General features: G+C 38.3%; 1 protein-coding gene, 1 long non-coding RNA gene and 1 other non-coding gene across 4 annotated transcripts in view; 1 reads left to right on the forward strand and 2 right to left on the reverse strand.

Moving 5' to 3' along the window:
- ARHGEF33 (Rho guanine nucleotide exchange factor 33) overlaps positions 1 to 18,991 on the reverse strand; it is a 75,829-nt gene that overhangs the window by 36,932 nt on the left and 19,906 nt on the right. For both annotated transcript variants that reach the window (XM_047782236.1, XM_047782237.1), the window contains exons 3-6: positions 11,605 to 11,715; positions 9,917 to 9,966; positions 542 to 706; positions 94 to 215 (exon numbers count right to left, since the gene is read on the reverse strand). In XM_047782236.1, coding sequence (XP_047638192.1) covers positions 94 to 215; positions 542 to 706; positions 9,917 to 9,966; positions 11,605 to 11,629 — 362 coding nt within the window. In that variant the 5' untranslated portion in view covers positions 11,630 to 11,715. The remainder of the gene's footprint in view (positions 1 to 93; positions 216 to 541; positions 707 to 9,916; positions 9,967 to 11,604; positions 11,716 to 18,991) is intronic.
- LOC125128143 (uncharacterized) lies at positions 19 to 13,842 on the forward strand. The gene is made up of 3 exons (XR_007135153.1): positions 19 to 80; positions 11,655 to 11,755; positions 13,673 to 13,842. It is a non-coding gene; the product is annotated as an uncharacterized LOC125128143 (long non-coding RNA).
- Positions 6,239 to 6,345, reverse strand: LOC125128594 (U6 spliceosomal RNA). Its single transcript, XR_007135289.1, has one exon. It is a non-coding gene; the product is annotated as a U6 spliceosomal RNA (small nuclear RNA).

An 18,991-nucleotide genomic window follows, 5' to 3' on the forward strand; every position in this document is an offset into this window, starting at 1 on the left:
AGTGACCTGAGGCACAGCAGTGATAAATGCTGGATCCTTAACCCACTGCACTGTCAGGAAACTCCTGGTCAATTTTTTTGGTAAGACACTCACTTGGCTTTCACTTTTCGAGATTCTCTTCGCTTTTCTTGTTGAAGCTGTTCAATTTTCTGTTGCATTTCTTCTTGTTTGGAAGTGATAGCCTGGATCATTGACATAGCATTGCTCAGCTCTTCCTAAAAATTAAGAATCAATATGTATATAATCTGGTATATGGAGTGAAAGTATGTAACATAATATCTGATACACAGTAAGCTTTTTTCACATATTTCTTAAATGAATGAATGAATGAATGAGACACAAGAATTTTACTTCTATTGTAGCTTCTAATTCTAACACAGAAATCCAAGAAAGTGAAACATGAAATAGTTTTCCACGAAAATTAGCGAATGGGCTAGAGAGAAATTCTTACATTTGGCTGCTTTGCAAAACGGCAAATTTTCTACTCCTGTTACAAGGACCCAGAATCTCTCTTCAGCAGGGAAAGAGAAGAGAGGCCTACCTTGAAATAGTTTAATGAATTCTTCATCTCAGTAACTTTTTCTTCCATGGAACATCTGCAGCTCTTAACCTTCTCTTCCAAAGCATATTCTCCATGTTGAATTCTTGACAGTTCTTGCATTGCTTCTGTGAAGCCAGTTTTGAGTTCAGAGGCTAGGGCCTGCAACTAAATAACACACAAAGAATAAATTCAATTTGCTCTCAATTATTATGCATGGCACCACCCATCCCTTGGATGTTTCTTGTGTTTGAGAAACGAGGCTCTTGAACGTGCACAGACCTCATTTACTAGTAGACTAAAGTTTAGACAACTGAAGGTCCCATTCATCTAGGGAAAAGAAGGTCTTCTTTATATCACATATACTGAAGCTTGATAGTGACAAGGAAGCAAGGAATTAATTGTTTACAAGTACTCCTGCAAGCTGCTATTTATTCTAACACCTTTGACTAAAAAGAGATTTACTTGAAAAGAAACATATGCATGTGAAAGACAGTGTTGATTCGTAACTCTTTGAATCCCATGAATAAAGGAATGTTGAAGAAATTCAGTTATTTTTTTTCCTTAAAAAACTGAAATGAAGAGTTCCCCTCTTGGTGCAGCGGAAATGAATCTGACTAGGAACCATGAGGTTGTGGGTTCCATCCCTGCCCTCTCTCAGTGGGTTGAGGATCCGGTGTTGCCATGAGTTGTGGTGTAGGTCGCAGATGTGGCTTGGATCTGGCGTTGCTATAGCTGTGGTGTAGGCTGGCAGCTACAGCTCCAATTAAACCCCTAGCCTGGGAACCTCCATATGCTGTGGGTGTGGCCCTCAAAAAAAAAAGACAAAAAAAAAACGAAATGATAAAAAGAGAAATAAATAAGCAGATCTGAATATTTCTTTGAAAAGGAAGAAGTTTTGTTTTTGTTTTTGTTTTTTTTAATGTGCTTTGATGATGTCATGGAAAAGAAGATAATGACATTTCCATTGTCAGGAAATAGTTGCAATGGTAGATGGTAGTGATAGAAGCTCAGCATGCTGATAACGATGTGAATCATCTTTGGCTGTCACACCTGGTTGTATATAAATATACACATGGATTTTTTCTTCTATCAACTTCCAACTATGGCAAGGGTGTCAATTTTGGAGTCAGATAGCACTCTGTACAAACACAAAGACCTCAGGCAAGTTGGCTAGCCTCTTTGTAGCAGTTTCCTTATCCATAAAATAGCTGTGATAACATTTCACAGAGAATTAAATGAATAAATGTAGGAAGGTGACTGCCATGGTGTATGCTTGGTCCATAAAAGTTATTCGAGAAATTTTAATTCTTCTCCCCCTTTGAGTAGCAAATCCCCCTTTAAGTAGCAAATCAGTAGCAATTTTAATTCTCCTCCCCCTTTAAGTTAAGCACAAACAGAAATGTGGAGAAAATGGAGCACTTCTATAGTTCAGTTTTATTTATTAAACAAATGGAAAAAAAAACATTTTAACAGACGGAAAGTTAAGAATTATAACCGTAAGATAATAAAATTACTTTCTTGATATTTATGATCTTACAGTCTGCTAAGCAGAGGAATGCTTAGCTCCAGATTGTTTTTTTAAAACAGAACTTTTTTAGGTTTATTCTGTAATGAAAAGTATCTACCAAGTATACTTATTTTAAAGGGATGGAAATTAAAGTCCAAGTACCTTAACGAAATTTCTTCAAATGAGTATCCTAAACATTTTTTGAATCTGGTTATCCAAATGGTTCCAACTTGCAATGGCACTTCCAACTATAAAATGACTTATTCTCTTATACCATATTTTCAAAATATGGTTTTGTGGTTCACTGTACTTCGTGAAATTTTCTTTCAACGGCTAGGAGGCAGGGGAAATAAGAGATCTTTTAGAGAAAAAATATAGGACCTGTCAAGTGTTCAGAGCTGAAAGATTAGAAAGAGTGTAAGCAATCTGTTTTTCGTTTTGGTCATTTTTAATTTTAATAATCTCTGTGATAGATTTTAGCACATGTCCTAATTAAGTCATCAGGATGGGTTAAATCATCAGATCAACTACATTTGATCTGGTCATTTTCATTATATGAATTCATCCTCTGCAAGCAAAATGAAATTGATGGCAATATAATATCAAAACAAAATATAGGTAAGTTTTTTTAGGGCCACACCTGCATATAGAAGTTCCCAGGCTAGGGTTCAAATTGGAGCTGCAGCTGCAGGCCTGTGCCACAGCCACAGCAACACTGCATCTGAGCCACATCTGTGACCTACCATAGCTTGTGGTAATGCCAGATCCTTAACCCCCTGAACGAGGCCAGGGATCAAACCTGCATCCTTACAGACACAATGTCAAATCCTTAACCCATGAGCCACAATGGGAACTCCTAGGCAGGTTTTTAAATTGAAGGAAGGAAACCCAATATTCACTCATATTTCTTGCTTGAAAAAAAAAAAAGGGAACCACATTCCAACAGAAATAGGTTTCATTTTCATATCACCTGCTCCCTTAGGTGTAGAATTTTCTCCAGGAGCCTAAAGGCAGCGGCAGGGTTCTAGGGGAAAGGATTTTTCTTCACCTATAGAACTCCAGCTATCAAAAAATTAAGAACTCTCAATACATGTCCCTAATAGCCACTTTATAGGGACTTTGGGAATCCTGAAAGCATTTTGAGCTATGAGCCATTTCCTGTCCATATATTACTTTGAGCCCCTTAGATACCTGCCATGGGAGTAACGCTACTGCCTTATAAATAGCTTCACAACCACTGATCAGCCAGAGAGGGGCTGCCGTAGTGAGTACAACCACACACCTGAGACAACATGTCACTTTTAATATACTTGGGGCTCTTAAAGATCTTTAGGTGCTACAGACTGGTTTTCTGGTACCAACAGGCCATTCCTTTGTGAATAAAAAATACTCTGAAAACATGAACTTAGCATCTTTTTTCTGCTGTCTCTTCTGCTTTCTTATTTGACAGCCCACAGCCCACCCCCAGGGTTAGAAATGGGTGTCTACCTTGTTCTCCAGCGAGTTGAACACGTTCCTCATCTCGTTGATTTTTTCATGAAGCTGCTCTAGAGAGGTTATGATCCCTCCATCCTGCCGCTGGAGGCGGGCTCCCACTGGAGGCAGGTTCAGGGAAGACTTGTACTTCGAAGCCTACGGTACCACAGAGGGCATCTTAGGCTCAAAGAAATAGGGGAGAGGGGTCCGAATTCTTCCTATTTCCTGCTCTTAATGTCTGTTTCTCAATTTCCTTTACTTTCTTGGCTTCTTAACTCTTCTCAAGTTGAATTTTGGTCAATGTCTTCCAATTTATTTTTTCCACCAAAGAGCCCTCAAACTAAATTTTCATAAATTATGTGAGTTGTTCTGACTTGTTTTTTTACACAGACATCTCTTTCCTTTCTGTCCATTATTATGGTGAGAAGACTATGATGAGGCAAATTCAGAGGACTCGGCCTGTGCCTTGAGAACTCTACAAAGTCATAACGCCAAGACTTGAGAAACCGCTACAAAGTATGCCAAATGCCTGCCACACCTGACTAAAGGCTCTCTCTATAGGAGCAAAAGCCCAGTATTTTGAAGTAGGGCATAATAGCAAGGATGCCAAGGTACTTGCTTTGGTTTCCCCCTAAAGCAGGGTTGCTATGGAAGGAACATGGTCTTGCTGCCAGCTGCCAGCTTTCTAATTTTAGACCTCTTTATTAATCCAATACAATGGATTAATTCACTGGAATCCATTCAATGTAGTGATTTAAAACACAAAGTAGGCAAGTCATTGGAACGGTCAAGGATAAATTCCCCAAGTCTACTCCTCTACACTCCCCGCAGAAGCTGATCCTTAAAGTCATTCTTACAGGGCACTATCAATGCTGATATGGAGCTTAGTGTGCTGGAAATGTATATTAGCCATCCCTCTATGCACCACTGGTCTAGTAGAGTTAACGTCTCTGGTGTTAAAGAAACATTCCTCAGTGGTAAAAAGAGATTGAGGCTCAAACAGGACTTACAAAGCCTAGAAAACGTTCAATGACAGTTTTGATGATGAAACCGATTACTGCAGGACTGGTTCCCATCATTTTTTCATTAGAATTTCTTTGGTCATATAACTCATTTTCTTAAATTATTTCCATTACAGAGAAAAATAAAGAAGAAAAAAAAGAGCTACCCCAAATTTCTTTACTTTACTATAACCATTAACATTTGGACACGTTTCCTTCTATTTTGTTCTATGAATATAAATGCAGATATTTATATTGTTGAAATTACACTAAAGATGTTTTTGATTCTGCCCTCCTTTTTTTCCCTTTTGCTTTTAACATTTTTATAAGCCCTTTCCCTTAGCCTTCAAAATTTTTTCTAAGTGGCTATACTATTTTCAATGGTTATATAATTTTTTTTTGGTCTTTTTTGCCATTTTTTGGGCTGCTCCCGCAGCATATGGAGACTCCCAGGCTAGGAGTCTAATCTGAGCTGTAGCCTCTGGCCTACACCAGAGCCACAGCAGCGTGGGATCTGAGCTGCATCTGCCACCTACACCACAGCTCACGGCAACATTGGATCCTTAACCCACTGAGCAAGTGCAGGAATCGAACCCGCAACCTCTTGGTTCCTAGGTGGATTCGTTAACCACTGAGCCACGACAGGAACTTATATAATATTCTGTCCTACAAATATGCCAGAGTTTTCCTACCCATTCACCCATGTTAGAAATTTATGTTGTATTTATAATTTTTTAATATAAAATAATACATTGAAATACAATGCTTTTTATTTAAAGCTCTGTGTGTATCAGATTATTTCCTTAGTATAAACTCCTAAATATGAAATTACTGTGTTAAAATGTTTTAGTAGTATTAAACCCAAATGGAAATCTACTGTATTGGAGAGAGACAATATATTCAATTAAGTAACAAGTATACAAAGTATATTTGACCAGAGGATTTGAAAAGTTATAATAATATGCTTGTATATCCTTGGAAACACACTGTATAATGTGCAGTGTCCTAAATTAGTGTATTTGGGAAAACATGTTTTGGATCAGATATATGAACCATAAGCAATATACATGGTGGAAACTGAAGTATTTACATTCCTAAGGCTACAAGTCAGCCCAAAACACAGCTGGAGTTCAAACCATTAGTGTGAGGGTTGAGCTAGAGCTAAGCTGTGCAGTTACATCTGCTGCCTTAATTGAGGGGCCCCAACCCCTGCTTCTCATGTTAATGGAATCATAATTTTAAAAATACATATTCAAAATGAAGTAATCAAGGCTGAAGCAACACAGTCTAGCTCTGGAAAAGAGGTTGGGTCAGACTTTGAGAGAGGGCTATGCACAGAGGACAAAGGACAAATAAAAGGGAGTGTGCTAAGCAAAGGTGCTGTCAGAGCATCCACACTGATTCACCTGTTCCACAGTCATTCTACCTGGAATCAACTGGGAGATGACAGAACTCATTCTCCTGTTGGCTTCTGTGACCTGTTTAGGTCACTGTATCTTACTCTTACCAAGGAGGTCACATCCAACCAAAGAATAGGGAGCCCATTAGGGGTATGAACATTTTAACACTTTTACTGCATTTTAACTAATAATTTTCATAAAAGCCTCCACCAATTTACACACACACTCATTAGAACTAGATACTATTAGTTAGTTATTTTATTATTTGCCAATTAGGTAGTCAAAAAATAATGCTCCTTGTTTTTGTTTTTCTTGAAATATGGAGCACTTCACAAATTTGTGTGTCATCTATGCACAGGGACCATGCTGATCTTCTCTGCATCGTTCCAATTTTAGCATATGTGCTACCAAAGCAAGCACTGCTCCTTGTTTTAATCATTGTTCCTTTGAGCTTCAACCTTTCCTTCCATTTATTAGCCAGCTATAATTTTACTTGGTAAATTGTCTGTTTGTGTTCTTTGCCTATGTTCTACTGGGGTTTCAGAAGTTTCCTTTTTATTGATTCTATGAACTATTTATATGTCATTGAACTTGTGTAATATTTTTATAGGAATTTTCCCAATTTGGTTATTGATCTTTGAATTTGTTGAAAATATTTTTACATTGGGAAAACTTTTCTCTTTGGCCATACCCACAGCATGCATAAATAAGTTGCTGGGCCAGGAATTAAATCTGAGCCATAACAGTGACCCGAGCCAAATCCTTAACTACTAGGTCATTTCTAATAGTAATCCTTAACTACTAGGGAACTTCTTGGGAAAATTTTTAATTGTGATGTGATGAACTTGCTAACTCTTTCCTTTGTGATTTCTTCCAGTGGTTTTTCACTTAAAAAGATATTTGAAATCCAGAGACAAAATAGATATTCACTAATTCTAAACTTTTATGGTTTTATTTTATTATTATTATTATTATTATTATTTTTGTCTTTTTGCCTTTTCTTGAGCCGCTCCCGCGGCATATGGAGGTTCCCAGGCTAGGGGTCTAATCAGAGCTATAGCCACCAGCCTACACCACAGCTCACGGCAATGCCGGATCCTTAAACCACTGAGCAAGGCCAGGGATCAAACCCGCAGCCTCATGGTTCCTAGTTGGATTCGTTAACCACTGAGCCACGACGGGAACTCCTATTTTGTCTTTTTGTATCAGGGCCACACCTGTGGCATATGGAAGTTCCCAGGCTAGGGGTAGAATTGGAGCTGCAGCTGCTGGCCTACACCACAGCCATAGCAACACCAGATCTGAGCTACATCTGTGACCTACACCACAGCTCACGGCAACACCATATCCTTAATCCACTAAGCAAGGCCAGGGATCAAACCTGCAGCCTCATGGATACTAGTTGGATTCGTTACCACTGTGCCTCATGGATACTAGTTGGGCTCGTTACTGGGAACTCCCTATGGTTTTATTTTTTAGTATTTAATCTTTTAACCCACTTTTGAGTTTATTTTGATTAGAGTCTGAAGTAAAGACCGCTTCTTTTTTTGCAAAGAACCAGACAATTTCCCAAACACCATTTGGCACCAGACTAAAGGATTGCATTGGACCTCTTGGCTCAAAGCAATATACAGATCTTGCGATATTCATTCATTCATTCGACTAATATTTATTGAATATGTGCTATATTCCAGGCACTATACTTGTATATTCCAGAATACAACAGAGAGCAAAATGTGCTAAATCCCTGCCCTTGGAGCTTACATTCTAGAGAAGGAGACAAAGAGACAGACAATTAAAAAATAAACAAGTTAATATTTACTATAATGTCAGGTCAGGATGGGGGGACGTCTATTGACAAAATAAAACAAGGAGATAGAAAATGGCTGAAATGTCACATTTTGCTTCAACTTTCATATTTTTCTCTCCCTTTTTAGTATGATTGTATCTAATATAGTTAACCTCTCCCTGCATCCCTCCTTCCTCTTCCTCTTCCTCTTCTTCTTTACTTCTCCTCCTTCAACTTCTTTTGGTTAAATGTTGCTTGGAGTAAACAGACAGGGTCTTAGGAAGCATTCTCTTAAAACTAGGATGGGGTTATAGTCACAGCATCATAGAGGTCAGCTAAGCCAACTTTACTTCTACTGCTTCATTTGTTCCTCTGTGAACAGATGTACTTGGATTTGTGATACCGTAAGAAAATGAGGCCACCCCCACTGCAGCTATATTTAGCCAACATTCAGGGAGTGACCTACATAAAATCTATAATAGACTTTAAATCATACCTGAGTTTAAAGAGATAGTCACACTCACTCAAATGCCACACACAGGTCAGACGTTAACAGAGAGGAGGCAGGCGGGGAAGACACTTGGAGGCCTTGGACGGACGAGGGAGGCATCAAATCAGCACTGAGTGAAGACTCGCTTCAGTTTCCAGGCCTTTGTTCAAGCTTGTCCCTCTGCCTGAAATACCCTTCCCCATATCCACTTACCAGATGATCAACTTGTCCTTAAAGGCCTGGTTCAAATCCTTCAGTCAATATTAACTCGTCCCTTGTCCATCTCCCAGAGAATTTTACCAAAGCCTCTGCTGTAATTTTTCCAGCAGCCTACCTTGTATGAGCTATTTATTGTATGCATTTTTCAGAACACTTAAAAATCAATGAGAATGTCTGTTGCACATCCCATTAGGCCAAGCAGTAGACTTTGCACATGGTTAATGCTCAATAAATAGGCACTAAGTTGAAATGAGGCTGTTTCCTTTACCCCCTCTAGTTGCTGGTCTGGTTCTAGGAGCAACATGATTAAAATGTTTTCATAATCCTGTGGTAGCATGCCCTAATTGGGTCCACAGCAATGATCTCTGACATGATATTTCTGGGAACTAGCTGTTATTTTCACTTTGTCACTTAAACTCAACAAATCTAAATTCCATTTCTCCTAAACTTTCTGCTCCTCCGGATTCTATATCTCTATTCGGAAGACTGTATGGAGGTTCCCAGGCTGGAGGTGGAATCAGAGCTGCAATTGCCAGCCTACTCCACAGCCACGGCAATACGGGATGTGAGCCACATCTGCAACCTACCCCACAGCTCATGGCAACGCTGGACCTTTAACCCACTGACTGGGGCCAGGGATCGTACCTTCATCCTCATGGATACTAGTCAGGTTTGTTACTGCTGAGCCACAATGGGAACTCCCGGGAAACCATTCTTTTTCCTAGTTACCACAGCTTAAAACCTTAGAGCTAACTTTGAAATCACTTTTTCTCTCAACTCCCACCAAACCCTGTCAATTCTTCCTTCACTCTCATGTATTCCAGATAATAATGCCTTAACCCCAGAGAGGAGCACAGGTTTCCCGTAGCCCAAGCTGCTTTTATTTACACATTTTGTCAAAATTAAGTCTATGATTATTAAGAAGAGAAATTTACTTTAAATTGCAGTTAGAAGATAGAAGCCAAAGAAATAACTATTTAGAGTCAAAGCAGCCCAGTGTAACTCGTTGCAAACCTATTACAGTGTTGTGTAGAACAATTATCTCCCTTGTAAATTAAAATATTCCCATTGTTTAAAAGAGCTTAAATTTTTTCCATCATCATGTTTGACCATTTTCTATGTTAACCCCCTTTTATTCTCAGTTCTCCCTGCTAAAATGAGAATTAAGGAAAATAGATCTCTCTCTGTCCCTTTCTCTGATGGAAAGGTTATTGCAGTGTAATGGCCATGCTGATGGTGGCAACAGGCAGAAAAAGCAGCATCAATGTGGGAGAAGTGTGCTGTATGTTATAAACTGGATAAGCTGTCCTCAGTCATCACTTTTCTCAAGAGTACAGTGCGAATGGCACTCTCTCTCCTGCCTGTCTCCAAGTCTTAAGTGAACACATACAACGATACGTGTAGAAGCTGTTGTGAGTGCTAAAAAAATGTATATGTAAAGGATAGTCATCATTGTTATACACAGGAGAATTCAAAACAATCTGTGCTTTTACCTGGTAGATCTGTGTGGAAGGATTATTCATCGGCTTATGTTCATTCTCTCCTGTAGGGAGAAAGAGCTTTGTTTAATCAACACAACTCATTCTGTCCCTTTCCTCTTCAGACACATGCAGGAATAAGGGGACTTAGTGGAGCCTAAATCTGTGTCTGCATGACAAGAAACCAATGCTTCACCAAGATTCACCAAGAAGATAGATTGGCGTAGGTGATTTTATATCACATCCTAATGACAAACATATCTACCAGAGATAACTCTTGTATTAGTTAACCACGCTTATACCCTAATGGGGCGGTTTCTCAGTCAAACTGAATGATGAAGGATCGTTAATTAGCCAGAAGGGAATGCCCGTGAAGGGTCTCTCTCTTATTCTCAGGGCTGACTGAAGGTTACCTGAGGGGATAGTTCCACAGTCAAGAAGGCACCCATCCAGTTGTCACTCTCTTGTTCTCAGGAGGCCTGTGTAAGATATCCCTTCCTTCTCCTGCCTCTGATCCTTCCTAAACTTCTGAACTCTGCCCTTCTGTCACCACCCTGATCAGCTAAAGGAATCTTCTGTCCTCCTGGGTAGGAGGACTGATAAAAGGGAGTTGGCAATGCAAAGGGTCTGGGAAGGGTGCAGCAGGAAAACAAAACAAAAAACAGCATTGTCGATACTAGACACTGTCAAACACAGGCCAAATACAGAGGAAATAGTAGGTTATGAAAACCATTTATACCTAGGGAGGAAAAAGGTTGGCCTAGAATATACCTTTTGGAATCATATTTGTTGGCCCTGAAGACCAGGCAATCCATGTAAAACATGCAGCCCTTTGCTCATCCATTTAGTTACATCTCTTTTGTGTCACATTGTATGTATCTAGCAATTTACAGATGAAACCCTTGGTTGCAAATATTTGGTTGTATGGATGTGTATATTGTTCTCCTAAGACATGCAGGTAGAGGAAATCCTTTCTTAGAGGAACAGCCTTGGTATGTTAAGTTCATAAGTAATATGTAACCTCAGCCCAGAATTTATATACACTAAGGGCTGTCCCTATAAAATGCAGATGGTTTGAGATTACCAATATTCCCCACACAAGCTTGAGAAAAGTTTTTAGCCCATTTTTTGTGCTATGTTCCAATAGCCTAATATAATGGAGAATATATTAATTAAGACTCAGATATTAATATATTAATATAAGAATCAGAACTTGGGCACAGAGACCAGGCTCCCAGATCAAACTTCGACACTTGGTGGTTGTAGCCTGACTTCTCTGTGACTGTTTCCTTACCTGTCAATTGGAGACAATAACAGAACCTACTTTTATGTGGTTGATTCTACATGGTAAAGATTAAAAGAGAAAGCCCTTATGTTTCTAGGCCAGCCTGGAGGTGTTGTGTGTCTGTTAGTTGAATATGTATCTTGGCCTAATTCAGCAGATTATTCCGAGTCAGTCCTAAAGTTATTGCTAAGAAAAATAAGATAATTATTCAGACCAAATTATATGTATATGTATATAGCATTTCCTATTTCTCCAGCACCAGGTCTGTGCTCTTCATGGTCATTCTATTACGATGCGGAAATGCGTACTGTCAAGTTAACATGTTCTCATGTTTTGAGACAAGGGCAAGACAAAACTACAACTCGTATTTCTTAAATCTTGAGCCTTAAAGAGAGTGGGACACAGGAAAAAATCTAACCTTGCTTTGTTTTGGTTTTTTCCATGGTGCCTGTTGCTTCTCTCCTCCAGCTTATTCTTCAACATTGCATCTTCATTGTCCCTGGATCAGGCCATCCCCTCCTCCTTGGACCTGTCAATTGAAATCAAGAGTAAGGGAGAGCAGGGAACAGGTAAAGTGACTGTACTTACTTTAGGTGTTAACTTTTTTTTTTTTAATGCCTTTGGTTTTTTATTACTTAGAATTTTTATTTTACATTTATTGAGACAGTCTTTTCAGATGGACACCTAGGTTTTGCTATATAAAACACAGTATCCTCCAGACATCAAAGCACTGGAGATGCCAGATTATCTTTTAAGCCGCTGGCACTTTTTCTCCAAACTTTCATGCTGGAGCTTCTTAGATTTCACTGGATGACAAGAAAAGAAGGTTTTCGTTCAAAAGCCAGGATGGATAGTTCTTTCTCAAATGACAATTGAATTGCTTGTTGACTGAAACACCAAGGAATTGTGTTGTTACACCATCAGGAATAATAATCCAGTTGACGTATGCACAGCAATGACACCCAAGATCAGTAAATTAGGATTTACTAAATACAGAATTCTCTCTGTTACTTTTTTCCCGTTCTCATATGAGTCAAATAAGATGTGTCAGTACCTAGAGGTGTTAACTTTTAAAATTAAAGTGAACACAGCTCTTAGAGTCAACAGGTGGTATGTGCTATTTCAGGAGTGAAAATATTAAATAAATATTTAGCTTAAAATTCAAAGGTAGGAGTTCCCTGATGGCCTAATGGATTAAGGATCTGGGTGTTGTCACTGCTGTGGCTTGGGTTCGATCCCTGGCCTGGGAATTTCTGCATGCCACCAGAGTGGGCAAAAAAAAAAAAAGAAAAAGAAAAACAATCAAAAGTCAAAGGTAAATATTTTTACAAGTATGAGCATCATTACTTAAAATTATGGTAGTTTTTAATATGCTATATTCTTTGGGGAGTCAAATCAATTAATTTAAACCCACTGATTTTATTAGTGGGGAATAGTTTAGGGAAATGGAAATTAACTTGAACAAATATGAAGGCTAATATATTGGTTTCTATTTAATTAAACATTAAGTTCCTTGATGGCCTTGTCCCCACTTTCAGCATATGGTAAACTTCTTTACAGCAGGAGATGCTTGTCAAAAGTGACCTGGCTGTTGTGACCATTAGACACAGGATGCAATCTAACAAGCAAAAATAGTCAGTATTGTGAACATTGGTCCTGTTTTTTTTTCCATCTAGACTTTTAACCGTTTCCAATGATTGGGGAATTCTCTGACCTTATGAGTCTTGATCAGAGGCCTCCCCTTATAGAGGCTGACAATGACAGGTTCTCCTAGCCTTCCTGGCAGCTAAGGCATGAGGAGCACATGATGCCACTCTCCCATCCGCTCACTCCAATTGAGACTGGCAGTTGCAGAAGAACTTCCTAAGGCATATATACTTGATATACTTTCTGCTTTTTTAGAAATATAAAGGATTCCAAAGACAGCAGCAGCAACAAGGGCAGTGCTGGTAACCACCCTGCACAGGCAGTCGAAGTAATTTAAGCTGCTGCTTTTGGTGCTTTCCTCACCAGAACAGCTGTACTATGTGATTTGGGGCATTGCTACTGGCTGCATAATCCCAAATTTGGTTCTTCAGTCTTCCAGCAATTCTATGAGCTGCCCACATCCTTTCAACACATTCCTTTGCTGCATAAATCTGCCAGAGTTATTTTCTATTGCTTTGCAACTAAGAAACTTGATTGAAACAATCAAAATATATTAATGCTATCCAAGATTGAGAAAGCTTTGTTCATTGCTCTAGAAATGATGTATCTAATTCATAGTGACAAAATGCAGATCAGTAGTTGCCTAAGGCAGGAGGTGGGCATTTAACTGGGAAAAAGCACAGGGAAATTTTAAGTGGGATGAAAATATTCTATTGCTTAATTGTGGTAGTGGTTATACAGGTGCGATTTGTCAAAACTCATCAAAATGAATACTTGACTGGGTGCATTTTATCCCATATAATGTACCTCTTAAAGTAAAATTGATGTTTTATTCACAGGTTGAGGTCTGTGAAGCAAAATGATAAATTGGCACAGTCTGAAAGGTACACATGGGTGAAAAAGCATTGGTCGATAGCTACACGGTATAAATGAGAGATACAAAGAAAGGCCCAAAGTGAAGACCATATGCTACTTGGAACCTTGGACATTTTTCATGTGAGCATGAAATTTATGTCAAGGTAAGACATGTTCCTTAGCTATCTGAATCTCTTTGATAGCTGATATAAGCATTACTAAGATGAAAAGTTTCTACTCCTTGGCAATTGATAAGTAATCTGGTATTTAATGCATTCCATGCTGAATAATTAAGTCACAGAATGTTAGGGCTAAAAAGGCAATGAGAACATTATTTGATCCTTCTTCATTTGTAGAAGCAACTGAGGCCTAAGGATGGGAAGAGAAGTGACCTGCTCAAAGCCACATAGCTTTGAAAATAATTGTTAGAGGTGATTTCTGTTTCTATTTGGAGAAGAAAATCTTGAAATACAGAAGTCATATCTTTAATGGGATTTTTGTAGATAATTAACTGCAGGGGATTTACTTATCTAATCTGCAACTAATTAAAAACAAACCCCCAAATCCCTGCATATATCATGGATAAAATGTAAGTGTATGCATTTTCCAAGCTAAGATATCATCAAGCTCACGTATGTACAAATAGTTGCTGATTTCAAGTAGTAATAAAAGGTGTATGTATGGTTACTAGAAAATACATTGGAAATTTTATTTTACTATTAATTGGCTGCAACCATGGTATGCAGAAGTTCCCTGGTCAGGGATTGAACCCAAGACACAGCAGTGACAACACCAAATCCTTAGCTGCTAGGCCACCAAGGAACTCCTATTTAATTTATTTAATTATGAAAGCAACCAAACTATATCATAAAAAAATTTAGAAAATATAGAGTAGGAAAACCAAGTATAATGCCTCTACTTAATGATCACAATCATTTGATTCTATTGGCAGTCAGTCATTTTTCTCTTGGATGTTTTACCTGATTGTTAACGGAGCCTACCTATAATTTTTTTTATCTACTTTTTCACCTACAATAGCACATAAGCGTTTTACTTTCTTTTACAAATTGGATCGTTATTATTCATGCTGTTTCTATTCTGGGCATTTGGGCGGAGGGGAGTGTTTCTCCCAAGGTCTAGCCAGTGTTAATCTACTGGTATTCTTCCATTTTTTTCTCCATCCTCATAGAACCACATTCAAATATATATATTTATTTATTTATATATTAAACTATATTAATTATATAATATATTAATATATTATATATACACATATGTGGTGGGGCTGTCATGTAGGTTCACACTGTACCTCTCTGCATCATCTCTCTCATTTAATACGTCTTTCCAAGTTAATTGGTATTGTTCTAACAAATCATTTTTAGTGGCTGCATGATCTCCAGGGTAGGAATGACCTGTGTTAATCATTCCTGTTTTGATAGACATTCCTTTTATTTCCATTATTTTGTCAGTGCAAACAGTGCTACAACAAACATCTCAGTATACAGAGCCATATATATTGGTGCTTTTATTATGGGGAGTGGTGTTATTTATTTATTTCCTTTTTATGACCATACCTGTGGCATGCAGAATTTACCTAGCTAGGGGTCAAACTGGAGCTGCAGCTGCAGACTACACTATGGCCACAGCAATGCCAAATCTGAGCTGCATCTGTGACCTACACCATAGCTTGCGGCAGTGCCGGATCCTTAACCCACTGAGGGAGGCCAGGGATAGGGCCCACGTCCCCACAGACTCTCTGTCGGAATTTTAACCCACTGAGCCGCAATAGTAACTTCTATTATGGGGGGGTCCAAAACGACTGTATTTATTCTCATTTCCTCCAGGAATATTGCATAAGGACATTTTCTCCTGCATCCCAGTCAATAGTGGATGCTAACACTTTTTAGTTCTTGCCAGTCTGATGGGTGACAAGCGATATTTCATAGTTACTTTTGCTAATTTCTAGTGCTATTAAGCATATCTACATGTACTTACTCGACATTTAGATTTACTCTTCTGTGATTATCTATTCCACTGCTTTGCATATTTTTTTGGCCATACCATGGCACAAAGAAGTTCCTGGCCAGGGATCAAACCCACACCACAGCAGTAACCTGAGCCACAGCAGTGCCAATGCCAGATCCTTAACTACTAGGCCACCAGGGAACTCCTGCTTTGCATATTTTTAAGAGAGTCATCTGCCTTTTCCTTAATAAGGGCTTTTACATTATATAGATTATATCTTTGTCACATGATTTATGAATACTTTTCCCATCTGTCTTTTTGTCTTTTGACTTTGTAAACACATTTACTTTTTTTTTGTCTTTTTTTTTTAGGGCTGCACCAGGGGCATATGGAGGTTCCCAGGCTAGGGTTCGAATTGGATCTGTAGCCCCCAGCCTACGCCAGAACCACGGCAACACAGGATCTGAGCTGCGTCTGCGACCTACACCACAGCTCGTGGCAACGCTGGATCCTTAACCCACTGAGCAAGGCAAGGGATCAAACCCGGGTCCTCATGGATGCTAGTCAGGTTCTTTAACCACTGAGCCATGACGGTAACTCCTAAACACATTTACTATTGAGACAGTTTTTAATTTTTGATGCCAAATAAATTTTTCCTTAATTATTTCTAGGTTTCTTGAGTTGGTTTAAAAGCTCTCCTCAGCCCTAAAGTTTATATATTTTTTCCTATATTTTCTCTAAGGTTTTTTATGATTAAGTATTTAATTCATCTGGAATTTTTTATTTTAATTTTTTTTAACTTAAAATTTTTTAAAATTTTTTTGTCTTTTTTTGTCTTATTAGGGCCACACCTGCGGCATATGGAGATTCCCAGGCTAGGGGTCCAATCAGAGCTGCAGCTGCCAGCCTACGCCAGAGCCACAGCAATGCCAGATCCTAGATGTGTCTGTGACCTACACCACAGCTCATGGCAACGCCAGATCCGTAAACCACTGAGCGAGGCCAGGGATCAAACCCAGAACTTCATGGTTCCTAGTCGGATTCATTTCTGCTGCACCACGATGGGAACTCCAGGAATTTGTTTTTATATATGGGCTAAGGAAGTGTTCAATTTCCATTTTCTAGATAGCTAGCCACTTGTAGCTGTACCAGTTATTACATAAATCATCATTTTCCTCCACAGAATTGAAATACCATTTCTGTAACGTATTAAATTCCCATATATCCTGAGCTCTGCTATGGACTCTCTAGTCAATCTGATCTGTCTAGTCCTACTCCAGAATTACAAATTATATGGTTCTTTAGTGTCTTAAAGATATTTGGTGAGGCAAGTCAGCTATTATTCTTTTTCTAATTTGCTTTTCCTGACACATTTTCCCATAGGAATAAATATGTTGCATGATTATCTTACCCATTACAAAAAATATTGAAATTTTCATTGGAATTGAATTGATTTATATATTAGTACAGGAGAATTGGTATTTTTCTTACATCAAATCTTGTCATTGAGGAGCAATATACTTCCTTATTTGTCTGAATCTTGTTTTAGCTTTTTCAATCAGATTTTATAGTTTTCTCTTAAAGTTCCTATATTTTTCCTGAAAATTTATTCTTTGGTATTTTATAGCTTTTATTGCTATTGTTAAAGTCAGTTTTTCCATTTCCAGTTTTCCCTAGATGGTTTTTCTATCCTCTTTCTCTCTGCATATCTATTTTTTACTTGGCCACCTTACTGAATTCCTTTATTAATTATGGAATATTTTAAAAATAAATATGTCGATAATTTATCCTTATTTTTAAACTTTATACTGGTTATTTCATTGCTGCATTTTATTGTATTCCTGGAGCTTCTAGAATAATGTTTACTAACAATGGTAACTGTGGGTATCATTATCTATCTTCTGATTTTAATGCAAATGGCTTTAAAGTCATTTACAATAACATTTTCTATCTTTGAGAAATAATCTACATCATACTTAACTAATTTCTATAGTCTTATTTTACTAAAATTTCTTGTTAGGAATGGCTTCTGTATTTTATCAGTCCTTTTAGCAGCTTTTGATAGAATTGCCATTTTCTCCTTTAATTTATTATTGTAATGAATTATACTGATTCCCTGATGTTGAATCATCCTTACACTCCTGGAATTTTTGCTTGGTCATGGGATATAGTTTTTTTTTTATAGTCTATTGTATTCTATTTGTTAATATTTAGACATTTTGGGGTCTATATTCTTGAGTGATTACTTTGGGGGGTGGTAATAAGTTTATTCTGGTTTCTTAAAATGATTAGAGGGTTTTTATCTTTTACTATAATCTAGAAATTTTTCAGTTAAATTGGAATTGTCTGTTCATTGAAAGATAATAGAGCATAGCTATGAAAACATTTGGTATTGGTACCTTTTTAAATATTTTTTATTTTATTATTATTATTGCTATTTTGCTTTTTAGGACTGCACCCGAGGCATATGGAGATTCCCAGGCTAGGGGTCCAATCCGAGCTACAGCTGCCGGCCTAAGCCACAGCCACAGCAACACAGGATCCCAGCCACATCTACAACCTACACCACCCCTCGTGGCAACACCAGGTGCTTAGCCCACTGAGTGAGGCCAGGGATCAAAACCCACAACCTCATGGTTCCTAGTCAGATTCTTTTCCACTGCACCATGACGGGAACTCCTTGGTGCCTTTTTTAAAAAGTAGATCTTTAAACTTTGTTCAGTTTCTTCAAAGGTATTGGTGTACTCAACTTTATAACTTTATAATTTATATTTTCCTTGTTTGTCAACAGATCTGTTGATAGGGAATAAATATCTTTCCATGCGCGATATAAGAAGTGGTGGAGAAGGAATGAACATTTATTGACCAGCTGCTATGTGCCATGCACGAGTCATATTTTATTTATATTGTCACATCTAATTCAATCATATTGATCTTGTTTAATTTGGATCATTATCCTCATTTTATTGATGAGAATTTGAGGCTTGGGAAAATGAGATAATAATGTGCTCAGGATCACAGATAAGAAATGGGAGTGGAGGAGTTCCCTTTGTGGCGCAGTGGTTAACGAATCCGACTAGGAACCATGAGGTTGTGGATTCAATCCCTGGCCTTGCTCAGTGGGTTAAGGATCCAGCGTTGCTGTGAGCTGTGGTGTAGGTTGCAGCTGTGGCTCGGATCCCACGTTGCTATGGCTCTGGTATAGGCTGATGGCTACAGCTCTGATTCAACCCCTAGGCTGGGAACCTCCATATGCCGTAGGAACGGCCCTAGAAAAGGCAAAAAGACCAAAAAAAAAAAAAAAGGAAAGAAATGGGAATGGAGTCAGAATTGGAACT

Source organism: Phacochoerus africanus, chromosome 5, assembly GCF_016906955.1.
Source record: "Phacochoerus africanus isolate WHEZ1 chromosome 5, ROS_Pafr_v1, whole genome shotgun sequence".
Classification (NCBI taxonomy): Eukaryota; Metazoa; Chordata; class Mammalia; order Artiodactyla; family Suidae; genus Phacochoerus; species Phacochoerus africanus.